This window comes from Patagioenas fasciata, chromosome 1 (genome assembly GCF_037038585.1).
Source record: "Patagioenas fasciata isolate bPatFas1 chromosome 1, bPatFas1.hap1, whole genome shotgun sequence".
Classification (NCBI taxonomy): Eukaryota; Metazoa; Chordata; class Aves; order Columbiformes; family Columbidae; genus Patagioenas; species Patagioenas fasciata.
The window spans coordinates 43,608,357-43,622,069 of record NC_092520.1 but is presented as its reverse complement, the minus strand read 5'-3'; the positions used below and the strand labels follow the sequence as shown (position 1 = coordinate 43,622,069).

At 35.1% G+C, this 13,713-nt stretch overlaps 1 protein-coding gene across 6 annotated transcripts in view; it reads left to right on the top strand.

The window, feature by feature from the left end:
• The window catches only part of DACH1 (dachshund family transcription factor 1), a 366,620-nt gene that overhangs the window by 145,284 nt on the left and 207,623 nt on the right, over positions 1–13,713 (top strand). For all 6 annotated transcript variants that reach the window (XM_065832261.2, XM_065832347.2, XM_065832180.2 and 3 more), the window contains exon 2: positions 6,847–6,962. In XM_065832261.2, coding sequence (XP_065688333.1) covers positions 6,847–6,962 — 116 coding nt within the window. The remainder of the gene's footprint in view (positions 1–6,846; positions 6,963–13,713) is intronic.

Below are 13,713 nucleotides of genomic sequence, written 5' to 3'. Positions count from 1 at the left end.
TATGGTCAGTCAAGCAGAATCTCTTTCTTAGGCTCTTGCATTTTGTTTGTAGTGGGACTTTGAGCATCAAGTGAGGGCTGACAGGTGGTGCTGTAATATATATTCTATACATTCTTGTACTCTTGTAGCTTGTACTCTTGTATCAAGAATATTCCTGATCTTGCTGAAAAGCAGAGTGATTTGGGCTGCAGTGTTGGGGATGATGGGAGTGACATGATGTTTATATGACTGGTCTGTTAGGAAAAGAAATAATTCAGCAAAGTCTTCTCTAACTGCCAAAAGCTTCGTATTCTAGTACTAACCAGTGTTCGTGTATTACTGCGATAAAGGGCAGTATGGGATGGGATATGGAGTGCAGTATCTTCCATTTTTACCATAAACTGGTACTGCATTTCTGACCAAATATCCGTTTTTGGCCATTTTTGGTTTAAAAATAGCAGTAAAAGTGTTCTGTTACTGACATGCAGTAATATTTTATCAGTATTCTTTCTCCACTGCTTGTTCTTATAACACAATCTAATTATTTTGAAGATCATTTATACACTTCTTTGTGAAGATTTTTAAACAGAACTTTGCATTTATTTTTATCAGCATTGTTTGCTGTCTCAGTAACTCCTAATATATCATGAGTTCAGCATTAATTATTGCGTGAGAACATGTTCTGTTTAGCTGTGAGAAGAAAAAGAAATTTAAGGTAATTGCACTGAGAGTTTCATTGTTTTATACAAATGCTGCAAGTAGAAAGGACATGGTGTGATTTCTACTGTTTGTTTTGCTAACTGTCAAATTGGACATATACCCAGTCTGAGAATTGCATTCTTTTGTTTTGTTCATGAGTGGGAGTAGAAGGGAAAAACTTAAAATATTAAAGTATAAGGTTTAGATCGATGTACGTTGTCATTTTCTTGCCTTTAAAATGCTAGTTGGGTGCATTAGAAATATTTATGAAGGTTACCTTGGCAAGCGAGTGTTTTCCAACCAAAGGAATTAAATTACACAAAAGGTTTAGTCAGTCTTCTTAGACTTTATTTTTCAGAATTGACACGCCCTTGGCTCAAGTCTCATTAGCGTGAAGGCTGCTCGTATGGTGCTGAGAGCAGCACTGGAAGCTAACCCAAAACCCAGAAATACCATGAATATAGCACGGATGAAGAGCTGGTTACAGGTTGTCACAGGCCATCCCTGTCCTTGCGCCTCAGGCTATAGAATCCTCAGCCCTTATACAGTGGCCATTGTATGGGGAGCACATAATAATTGCTTCCAGTGGCTGTTCACCTATATTTCCTTCAGCTAGCTTCTCTGAGGTTCAATATTCCATGTCAGGCCTTGGAGCACTGAGGGGAGGTAGAACAACTGAGAAATAAAGGCCAGATTTTCAATATGTACCTACATGAGATGCATAAATGTAGCTAAAATTGATACTGGTATTCAAAGCTGTTCTAAGCAGTTCTAAGAACATAAAAAATACATTAAATAAATACACCGAATGCTTGTTACAGATTTGCTACCTATCACCTCCGGATTGTAACTCTCCCAGCCACCCCCCAGTATTACTGATTATAAAACTGCCCGGCCTATGGCAGCTTCACTGCATCATGTTTGCTCAGTTTCAAATGAGGACAATATTTCTGCGCTCTAAACTTGTTCACAGGCAAGGTTAAAAATAAAACTGTAAATGTGGAAAACTGGCCCTGAAAGTAATTAGTTTTGGCTAGAAAGGCAGTTTGCTTCTTACAGCTGGTCAGAGTGGCTGTTTTCTTTAGGGATACTTCATGTATTGAATAAAAATAAATTTAAAGAGTGAAACTTTGTTCATCTAGGCTTAATTTTGCACAGTTATCCCTCAAAATCAGGACATGAGAAAGATAAATCTTATCATTACCTCAACTTTGTTGTATACTCTTTTAATTTCGTAGTATATGTTTTGCCATGCAATCAGTCATCTATAAAAGGCTAGCCATGTACTCTGAGAGGTATACACCACTCCTGAAGAGTTTCAGCTGTTTTGGAAACAAAACCTTCCTTGGTGCTCAGAATTCTGCCAGAAATCAGTGGGAGGTCTATGAGTCCAAGGCTTTTAAGGATGAGACCCTTACATTTTAAATCCATGGCTGTTTTCCGGCTGATAGTGAAAAGAGCTGAATAAAATCTCCACTTACTTTTAAAGGCTGCAGATAAATCCGTACCTATTCTCACTTCACCTCTTTCCACATGACTGTGCAGGACCAGATCTTATGCTGATTATGTCAGCTTTTAATTGTTTTGCGCTATCAAAGTGATTTCTAGGAGCAAGCTCATACTTTGATAATACAATTGGGGATGTATAAAACTTGAACAGTGTAATCAAAGCACAGAATTTAACCGATAATAACCACTGATTCCTCCAGTTTTTATTCTTTAATTCAACCATCTGTTGTTGTATAGATTTGGTAACACAGGAAAGATGTAAGACTAATATATGTTGATTGAAAGACCAAAAAACAACTACTTCAGAGAACATGGCTGTATTTTAGGGCAATATACTTGCAATTGCTTTTCAGGTTTCAGGTCACACTCTTTCCTCCAAACGTGAAAATACTAGAGCCATAGTATTCATTCAAGTATTTGTGCAAGTTGAAGGGTGAAATACATGTCTGACCAAAATCTGATGGATTCATTTTCAGTGGTTATGAAAAGTGTTCTTAATATCTAATTAGCTGATGCTAATGAAGAAAAGATTTCTGTCCCTTTTTGAGAGTTTAAAGGGTCACTAGTCTTCACTTTTCATTCCTTTGTTGCTTAATAGTAGTTTGTAATTGTAAATCATGATTGTCTACAAACGTAAAGTTCAGTTGTCTGTGGGAGAGTCTTCTAAGCCCTGAAAACATTCTGCAAATTTTGATGCAAAGGTTACCCAAGCCTATAGAAGGCAGATGAGTTTTGAGGCAGCTAAATGTTTAGGTGCTTCACTTTAAAAACTGAGTACTAAGTTAGTTATATATGGTCCTGTAGAAAGCTTTTGTTTTCTTCTTCAACATATGTTAATATAACATATCACATGCATGAAAACCCAAGTTTAGAGAAGAAAATATCTAACTTACACATATGTTTCCGGATGAGGAAAGAGTGGCAAAGTTTCTATTACATCTCCTTTTTAATGGGTAAACGAGGAACTGGTAACTTCCCTTTGACTTCTCAGCTCTTTAAAACAGTTAATTATTTCAGCTTCCTTTAGTCTTCGCTGAAATTGTCTAATTTTTGTTTTCTCTAATTATCTTCAAAGAATGAAACAGTAGAGAGGATGAACATCTGTGACTTCCAGGTGTAGGTCTGTTTCTTCTAGTGTCTTCTTATGGGATCCCGAAAGACTCCTAGACTTCTTCGTACTATGATTGGAGATAGTCACAAGACTTACATTGGCTTTTTGGGTTTTGACACTTCAGCCTGTTTATCTTAGCTTGAAAGAGTCCAAACTGTTGTCATGCTCAAAATCAAGATGGGTCAACTTCGAGTAGTTTACCCACTGAGATGATTAGCTATACCTTAAGAAGTCAAATATGTCTTCAGAAGAGCCAGTATTGTTCTTCCAATTATTTTATTTGGATAAAAGACAAAATCTTGCAGTATCTTGTATATCTCTAGAAAAGGTTATGTGTAAAATCTAAATTTGAGTAAAAGGAGTATTATCAACAATTCTTAAATTTTGATTTTTGTATCTCAGTGACATTAACTAGAAGAAGAAGTTAGATTGCTCAGATGTTTAAATAAATCTTTTTCATAACAAAGCAACTCATACAGTATTTTCATACTGAAGACGTATCTACTGAGCTAGATACAAAACAGGAATGTGTATACTTTGAAGCAGGCTTCTTATCTTGGAACGAAAGTGAACTTTTCCTAACATAAAAATAAGTAGGTCTTTAATATATACAAGTTTGGGAAAAATACCGACAAAATGATTCATTAAGCTATTTTTATCATTCTGTTTATGATAGTTAAACTCATTTGCTATGCTTTTTAATGTAATGTGATTTTTTTTTAGAAGAGTTTATCATAAAACTGTAAAAATGATAATGAACTACAAAACAACATTCAAGTCTTCGAATAGAATAAAATTTATTGTTTTTTAAAAGTAATTTTTACATTTTTTTTTCCACAACTTTGGTAATGATTCATAGAAAATTCTTGCAATTCCTATTTTTTACATTTCAAAAACAGATCTTATAAAATGGTAGTATTTCAAGTTAGGATATTGGTTAATGAAACAAGTACATATTATAAATAACAATTATTGTTATTTAATCAGTTATAGGGGACAATCAGTGTGTGCTTGTTTTAAGCAATCAGAGATTCGGTCATTTTATCATAGTCTACTGTGATTCTAAATCAGATCTTCCAGACCTTAAGAAGTAGTTCTTATGTTTGTCTTTCGGCCTTGTCATAATGAGTAAGCTGAGTTTAGTGCTCTGTCACTTTAAAATTGTATCAGTATAAAAGAGGTTTACTACTCAGAAATTTCACTTAGATATTGTTAGTTGGATTGGCATTGGGAGTTTAGGACTTCATGAAAACACTTATTTGGTAAAGTTTGGAATGAATCACAGGGCAGAGTTGGGTTACTGGGGTCATTTATGGCTTTGAGCGTGACAGCCCTTTTGTATAGAGTAGCACAATCAACTTGATTGTAGAAGGTGATGAAAGGGAAGATTTTTGCCTTGGATATTTTGATATCACCTATGCTTTGCCACTGACCTTTGGTGACAGATTTGGTCCATGGGTGTTTTCTCTTAGGCTTTGAAGAGGGGTGGTTTATTCCTCAGAATCAAAGACACAAGCATTCTGGCTTCCCCATGGCTACATTTGGTAGTAAGCATTAATTTTTCAAGGAGAATCCTTGCAGGAGTGGACTTGTTGGTTTTTAAAGACTTGGAACTCATTGGTAGTTTGTGCATTATGCCGTGGCACCCCGCTTGTGTTTTTTATGCCATTGTCAGACCCTTCCATACTCGTATCACAGCGGTGATTTGTGAACAGTGCATCATCCTAGGTATTTAAATTAAGCCATTAAAGTTTTCTTACATAGCGGCATTTTTTTGGAGAGTGAATAGATTAGAAACACTCCATTTAAATCAAATCATTGTTGTCTATAATGTTTTTATCAGTTTTATGTATATTCATGGTATGTTTATTTTTATTATAAATCACAAAGGCAATTTCAAAGACAGAAGACAATTTCATTCTATGAGCTAGAATAAGACAATATTCTTTTTCTACAACTGTTTTTCTTGTAACTGTGAACAAATGACAATTTTGTTTGTGTTAAAGAAAATCAAAAATCCCAAACCAATCAAAGAAATTATCAAGCTTATAATTTTAATAATGACCTCAGCTCAGGACATTAAGTTGGGAATTAACGATCAGTTAAGGTTAATGACTCAATGCCTTGAGTCATTAAACTCCAAGAAAATGCCCTGTACTTTGATTGTTTTTGGTTTATTAAAGGTAGGTTGTAGAAACTGCAGAAAAAAAGCTTATTTCCAAACACAAGGGGAATGAATATGAACACTAAACAGAGGTATTTTATTATCTACCTCCTTCTGCAGTCCCAGCATAGCTAAAAATCCCATTATCCTTGATGAGAGTTCTGTTAGTGTGAGGACGTAAGGAGCAAAACATTCCATAGCCACCTTTCTTTTCATTTGTATTTTCAAACAGATGAAGGACCTTAAATGTTCGGCAAACCATAGGTTAACACTGCAGTGTCAGAACTGCACATTACCTTTTTCTGTTAAGTTGTTCCGTGATGTCCCCTAAATAAGCAGTTGTAGGATACTGCCACAGTACCATGCTATGATCTATACATAAGGGTACAAGCCTTTGGATATGCATTGTGTGTAGCAGGTACGTATTTGCATCTAAGTAGGTAATAAGTATTTTCATTGTAATCCGTATCTAATTTGTATGCTGCTTACGCAGTCCAGAAGATGGAAAGTTGTGTATGTGAGCATTTAGCAGGCAAGGAGTGCTTAAACCTGAAGCCCCTTATTTTTCCATACTGGGCAGATATAAGCTGCTATAATGGCAGTTGCTCAACAATCTCTTACAAATAATTCTGCGTCCTTTCTGACATAAAGTAGTATATTTAAAGTAAGGTGTCTTAGTGAGATTTTCACTTTAAATAGAATAAGGGTTAAATGATAACTTGACTTATCTTTTAAATGACAAAAAATAAAGAAATTGCAAGACCTTTTCACACATTAGATATGTATTGTCATTTATCATCTAGATATCAGGCTAGCAGTGCGAAGTAATAAAACATATCATCGAAAAATGTGCTATAGGTCTGAATCACTCTTTCATTCCACCTCCCAGCTAACTGTAGTATTAAATCAAACAAGCAGAACATTTCCTTAGGCAGCCATTGCCTTTTAATTTCCTGAAGAACCTTAAAATATCATTCATTACAAGTACTACACATATTTGGTTTTTAAAAGTCTCATAAATCAATAGCAGGCTGACTGTAATAATTATTACAAGTTAGTGCATAATTTTCGTGCTGAAGGCTGCATGCAGAACTTTAGCATATGCAAACGAGGCAATTCAAACTGTGTATAGATATTAATATGAAGAAGCAGGTAACGAGGTGCAGGCTATGAATTATGCATCAAGAGCGGCTGATCTTCAATGAGGAAAATGAATTCAGCATGTAATCTAATTAGTGATGGAAGTCTATTACATCTAACTGCAAAAGCAACCGTCCTTGAAACAAATTTATTTACAGTCCATGTTACCACTTGAAACAACTTTGAAATGATGTGTAAGACAACAGCTTAATTGTAAAAATTTTTGTTTGTTTGTTTGTTTCAGTTCTAGACCTGGAAGGCCTCCTAAGAGGACTCAGAGTGTCACCTCCCCAGAGAATTCTCATATCATGCCACATTCTGTCCCAGGCCTAATGTCTCCTGGAATCATCCCACCAACAGGTAGGATTGCTAGAAACACCTTCACACGGGCAATCTTTTAAGTACTTGGCTTATATCCAGTTGTTAATACCCAGTCTAGGGAACCAGCACCCAAATATCACAACGGAGTTCACTAATGTAACATTATTGCTACCTAAATGTATTGTATGTAATGGAAATTGTGGCAGCTCAGTACTTTAAAATACAAATAACTGAGCAAATAATAATGCTTTATAATATTTTCCCCTGCTCTTCTTTATAAACAAAAAAACATTTCAAAGAATGAATTACCTAGCATTAGACAATAATCTCCCTATTCATTTTTAATGGATCAGATATTTTCTGATTTCTTGCTGCTTTGCTTGATTAGATAATGTCATCATGAATATAGTTGCCTGAAGAAACCAAGTTAGTTAAAATAACTCCATGCTGCACACACGTCTTTCTTAATTTTTCATCCTGAAATTCTATTTTTGATACATCTCCTGAGGCCTTATACTAATGTAAAGTCCTTTAACAATCTGTTTCTCAAACTGTTATTTTCTTTGAAAGTTACTCTAACATCTCCTATCAGTGACTTGCTCTTAGACATAGTTAAATTAAGAAAGACTATGTTAAAAGAGGGAGATGAACAGAGCAACCTGAAGATGGAGGCACCCAACGGCCCAGCTGTTGATGATGGTGCCACGTTCTCTCCATGTTACAGATGAGATCCTTCCACTACCTTCAGCAAAGTTCACCTCAGCTTCCATTTCTTCCCCAGTTGTTCCCTACTTGTTTGCACAGCTCAGTCTTTAGCACTGATTGTCTCTTAAGGCAAAGGAAAGATTATAAACTAGACAGATCCAAACAGAGAGGAAGATTGCTGGATCTTGGAGATTGGATGGATGGCTGGGTGTTTGAGTACATGCCCATGGTTTTGGTCATAGCTGAGTAACATTCTCCAAAAAAATGCACAGTTCATGAAATACCACTTGCTAGAAAGTGTTAGATACAAATGCCTTGTCCGGAGGAGGGAGGAAAGTGAGGTGAGTTTAGCTCTGTGGACAGAAGTGGGGCCTTTAGTCCTTGGGACTCAAGAACTGTTCTACATAGTGAGATAGACACATAGCCAGAAATATTTTATTAGAAATGTACAGTTTTTCAAAAGGCTAAAGTCAAGAGAAGTGATGAAATGAAGAGAAGCCAGACAGCTAAGGCTGGTGAGAGAGGTATGAAGAAAGCAGAGAGAAGGAGGGATGAGACTGAAAGTGTAGGCAAGTACAGGAGGGTGTTGGGACTCACAGTAATAGTCTGGGCAAGTGTGACTGTCAAAAAAAATGAATTGAGATTAAAATTAAAATTGGAAATGCAACATGTGGGAAAGAGAGGAAGTTTGTATAGAGCAGAAGCATTTGTGTTTTTGAGGGAAAGATCAAAAATTGCAGAAGCAATGGGAAATTATTTGGAGGAAATTAGGCAGGAAAATATCAAAGAAAAAAAAATGCATGTGACAAGTAGAAAGGAGGTGACATGAAAGAAGTCAGAGACAAATAAGCAGGCCAAAAAGAGAGAGACAGGAAAACAACCCTTGTCAGTAGTATCATTTGGGGTTTTGTGTTACAGTTAATATATAAGAGCATATTACCTCTTGGTATAATATCCTCTGTGGGGTTTTTTTGCATTTTTTTATTCTAAGAAAGCAGCTTAAAACCACAACTAATGCCTCAAGTATCCTATTTCTCTCTATTCCTTTAAAGCTGGTCATGACAAGTTAATGATAAAAATATACGGTATTAAAAACACAGATCCAGTTTCTTAGAATATCAAGCGACAAACCCAGATGTAGATTTCTTTAAAATGATGATTAAAAAAAAAAGCAGAAAATAATTCAAAGTTAAAGAAAACAGGTGTATGTAAGATTATCATTCATGGAATCCTTTTAGGACAGTAATGCTTTGTGAGTCTCTTGCGAAAGTGGAAAGATTTAATTGAAATCACTATTAAATTTGAACTGGTTTCATATTATGTGGCTTACCACAACAAAAGGGGTGAACATGACTTTTTCCCATTGTGGTGGTGTTGAGTCTCAAACAGCACAAAAAATGCAAACACTGACAAAAAATGCGAACACTGACACTATTAGCAGCAAGCTGCCAAGTATGGCTCAACAAAGGTAAGGAACACTGTGACAGCAGTGCTATGGGACGATCATTCCAGCATTTTATAGACAGGTGAGTATAACAATAGGCTTATAATCTGATCTTGTGAGTTTAGATCTGTGAACATTTGTGCATCTACATTGTGAAAAGTACCAAAACCACTCTAAGAGCCCCACAAAGAAAGAACTGCTATAGCTGCAATAGATGACATAGGTGCAGTTGTTATGTGCTACCAGCTTAGTTGACACTAGAAAATTCTTGCTGCTTGTGTAACATTATCCTCTGTATTTTCACTGTGTACTCGTAGTACCACAGAACTGGTGATATTGACAGGCATTGCTGGAGGTCATCTAGTCCAGCCTCCCATGGTCAAGGTAGGGTGACACAGAGAAAGTTGTTTAGGGCTGCATCCAGCTGGAGTTTGAGTATCTTCAAGGATGGACACTCCGCATCTCTCTACAACCTGTTCCAGTGTTTGACTACTCTCAAAATAAAATCTTTTTTATTACTTTTCAACGGAATTTCCTGTATTTCATTTTGTGTCCATTGGGCAACACTGAGCAGAGTCTGTCTTCACCTCTGAAGCTTTTACAGCTCTCTCAGCCTCTCTTCCTGTGTTGGTTGCTCCAATCCCTTAATCATCTTCATGGTCCTAAGATGACTCCTTGTTTGAAAAGTTTATGAAGTTTGAATTTCCTTTTAGGATCCAGCTCTAAGCAGAAAAAAATTTGAAGTACCTGATTGTTAAGTGCTTCCCTTCTTCCCCTGCTTCTCTCTCTCCTCTTTTTGTAATAAATTCTTCTTTTTAAGCTTTTTGATTGATTTAATAATCCGAGTATAATAACTAAGTTTCCTTCCTGCCTACAAATGAGTGTAAGTGATCACACAAACAATTACGTGCTATTTAGTGCTCTTTAAGCAGCAGAGATCTTCAATTATTAGGTATATCTAGGATACACAAAGCTGTGATTTAACGTATGATTTTTACTTGACAATTTTCCTTTTCTGAAATCTGTTGCATAAAACAGGAATGTACATTTAAAGGTGTAAATCTTGGTTTCTAAAGTAACTGGTTCTGCATGCAGTGTTTATATGTGCAAATAGTATTGGCACAAAACTGTATGCTGAGACTTCTCATGAAATGTCATGATTGTATATTTTTGTAGGAGACCAAGCTAAGGGTCCCTTGAAAAAGTATTCCATTACTGGTCCCATGTGAAAACCCATGCAGAGAATGTTGCATCATTGCTTGGAATGGATTTGCTTTAGGGAAGTATTTAAGGACTAAGCTGAGATTTAGGGCCTATATTGAGGAAGAATATAAAAGGGAAAAAAGGAATGAAATTCCATGTATTTTTAGGGAACATAAATTGAAGATATGAGGATCACCTCTTGCGTGATATTATGTCCATTTTTATTACAAGATTCATAAATATTACCTACAATTGCTGATCTAACCACCTTGTTTCATTAGGGTCAACTTACAGAATGTTCCCAACTTTAGAAAGGACCAGTCAGCTGACAAGAGACAGTCTTATGTTTATTAAAATAAATGTAGAACCTTTGGCAAAAGTGTGACAAAATGAGAAATGAGTAGTGACGGGAAATTAAGAGCTTCTTGAATTGTCCAGAGAATTAAGATCTGTCTCTGTTACAAATAACCTAGCCAGAAGAAAGAAGAGTTTGGTGTATGTTCGGACAGGTATAGTGACTTTTTGGGCTTATCTGGGTAACTCCTTGAAGCTCTTCCAAAACCAGATAGCTCATCATCATTACTTTGATCCTCATGTCTCTGTGTAATACAGATCTTTTCTTGGCTAATGTGCTTAGAAGGCTTCAGAAGTTGTCTAAAGTTGAAGAGTTAGGTAACTGTAATTAATGAGAAAAACAGTGCTGTAATTCCTGAGTAGAGTGTATGATATACATTGTGCTCTGTATTTTTATGTCTGTAGTTGCTACATAACACAAATGATATTTCCATTATTTTTCATACACTCTTTGAAAAGCAATTCTCTTCAATTTTTAAATTAATTTTTTTTGGTAAATGTTGTTAAATATTTTAGGTTTTGTAACTGTGTTGTAAAGCTCTTTCCTGACTTAATTATTTGGCAGCTTGTCCTACTGAGTTTGTAATCTACAGGTGATGAAATGAGTAACTACAAAACTCTTGTATGTATTTATGGAACTGCATCATTCTCTCAAAGATAAAATGTGAATATAAAGTGCTTTTGGAAATTACTATTATAAGATAAGAATACCACTTCATATATCTGCATCGTACCTATATATATATATATATAAAAATATAGATGTATCTGGGACAATTTTTTTAAAAAAGTAATTTCAAAGCACAAATGTTTATTACACTAATCTTATATTAAAATAATTTCAGTAATTACTGTTGCTGTTATTATTTTGAAGAGATTTGCTTTATGATAGATTTCTGTCCACCTATTCCACATCTGATACCAGACTCTTCTTTTCCAGTGTAAAGATATGAAGCTTTCTCTGAAATCTTTCACGTGTGCGAATTATATCTACTTTCTTCTATTAAACTCTTGTTCTATTTTTTTCTGTTCTTAAGTGATAATCTGAAGATTTAATTTCTGATCTCATCCATATTTTTCTCACTTGCTGTGTGCTTGAATCAATGAAAGTGTATTCCAACTTCCATCCTATAGAAAACTCTTTGAGACATTAAGCATTTTTTTAGGAGGGGTAGAGTAAGGAGAGAGTTGAAGGGTTTTGTATAGATTATTTCAGCTTGGAGGACAAATGGAGTTCATAGATGCAGTAGCTGATCGAGTGTGGCAAAGTTTCTGCTAAAGTAGAAGATTTAATGATTTGGTATTTAAAGAAAGATTAATCACATAATTAAATAATTTCATTTTCTCTGGCTCACAGTTATTGACGTTGTATTAGGCAGAACTGAAAGAATGGTTGGAGTATAATTATCATTGTTGTTATATCCACACCATTTTGGATATTGCCAAGAAACAAAATCTGTAGTTGGAAATATTTTCCCCTGGTAGATTCAGTCCTCTAAGGTCTTAAGAATGTATTTAACTTGTCTAAGTGAGTAAGTTGATTTCTATGAGTATTGCAGAGGTTAGAAATTAAAAGTTTGAATTATGTATTTTGTAGTTCTGAGAAGTGAATGTATTACTCAGTTATTTGTTTTAGGTAGTGTGCACATTTTGTGATCCTGTGTTGGTTAAAAAGTTATACATTAATAACACTCAGTGGCTATTACTTACTTCTTTCAAGATGCATTCTATGTTAACACGGTGTTTTGGTTATTACTGTTTAATCATTTTTAACATTCCTATTGCTTTCAATTCATGTTATAGGATGACATGCTGTTTATCTGTTGGAGCCGAACTAACTTATTGTAAAAGCAAGCAACAAAATCCTGCTTTCAGAGTGATAAACTGTTACCTAATTCAATAAACTGAATCAGATTACACAAACATTTTTGCACTTCATTAAGGAAGTAGTCATTATAATTAATGTGAAAGCTTCTATCGTATTCAGTAGTTGATATATCAGTGGGAAGATATACTGACTCAACTCTGTAAATGTATTATTTCATAGTTTTAAAAATCATAATTAAGGTTTAATACAGGCCACCTGTCTTCTCTTGAAAACACTGTCATAATTTTGCCATATTATCATCCTGTTGAATGGCTGGCTAACTTCTGCTTTATCACAGGAGACTTTAACACTGCAAAACAGTTCTGGAAGCTCACTAGATTAAGTTCCGAGGAGTCCCTTACATTCACTAGATAATAATTAGGTTGATATTCTATGTAGCCACAAATTTTATAAAAAATCCCCAAATCAATTAATTGTTTGAGGAACTATTAGGGTAAGAATAGAAGGCACAGAGAGAACTTCAGTACTTAGCTTTATAGTCTCAGGCACGTGCAGATTCATTGTTTTCTGACTTTTGATGTTTTACTCCTCAACCTTCATTGTAAATGTTGTGTTAAAATGAAATTTGTTATAGTACTTGAGCAGAAAATACTGCCCTATAAGAATTTATTTTGGAGTCCCAGCGATCAAAGAATCAGACTGCTGTGAACATTCAGTGATTTCAGTAGCTTTTTGTTAGAAAATAGGATGTGACTATATGGTTTATTAAGGCAAATGTATGGAAGATCTTCAGGCAGGCAGATGATGATGATTATTATTATTATTAATCTAAAGCCATTTAACCTTATTTGTTTCTGACAACTGTTTTCTTTCTATCAGTGTCTGAGCATGAGAAGACTTTGATTCTCTTTACTTACAATAAATCATGTAGACATAACTTTTTCAGTCATAAAATCTTCTGAAAACCAATAATTACTTGCATAAATAGAATATTTTCATTAAGAAGTTTTAATCAGTAAGAACTTGTACATTTTGCAGTTATATACCATATATCACTACATACATTCAAATCCTGAAGGATGCTGTTGGAAGACTTTGTAAGTCAAACCTCATACAGGTTCACCCACTGCCTGTTGAGAGGAGGTCCCTGGAGTGAGCTGTTGCCAAAAATGCTCCCAGCTGTTTTGATACAAAGGGAACAAGTTGGTTCACTTCAAAAGAGACTCTGGGATTAAATATTTAACCAGCGAGGATAG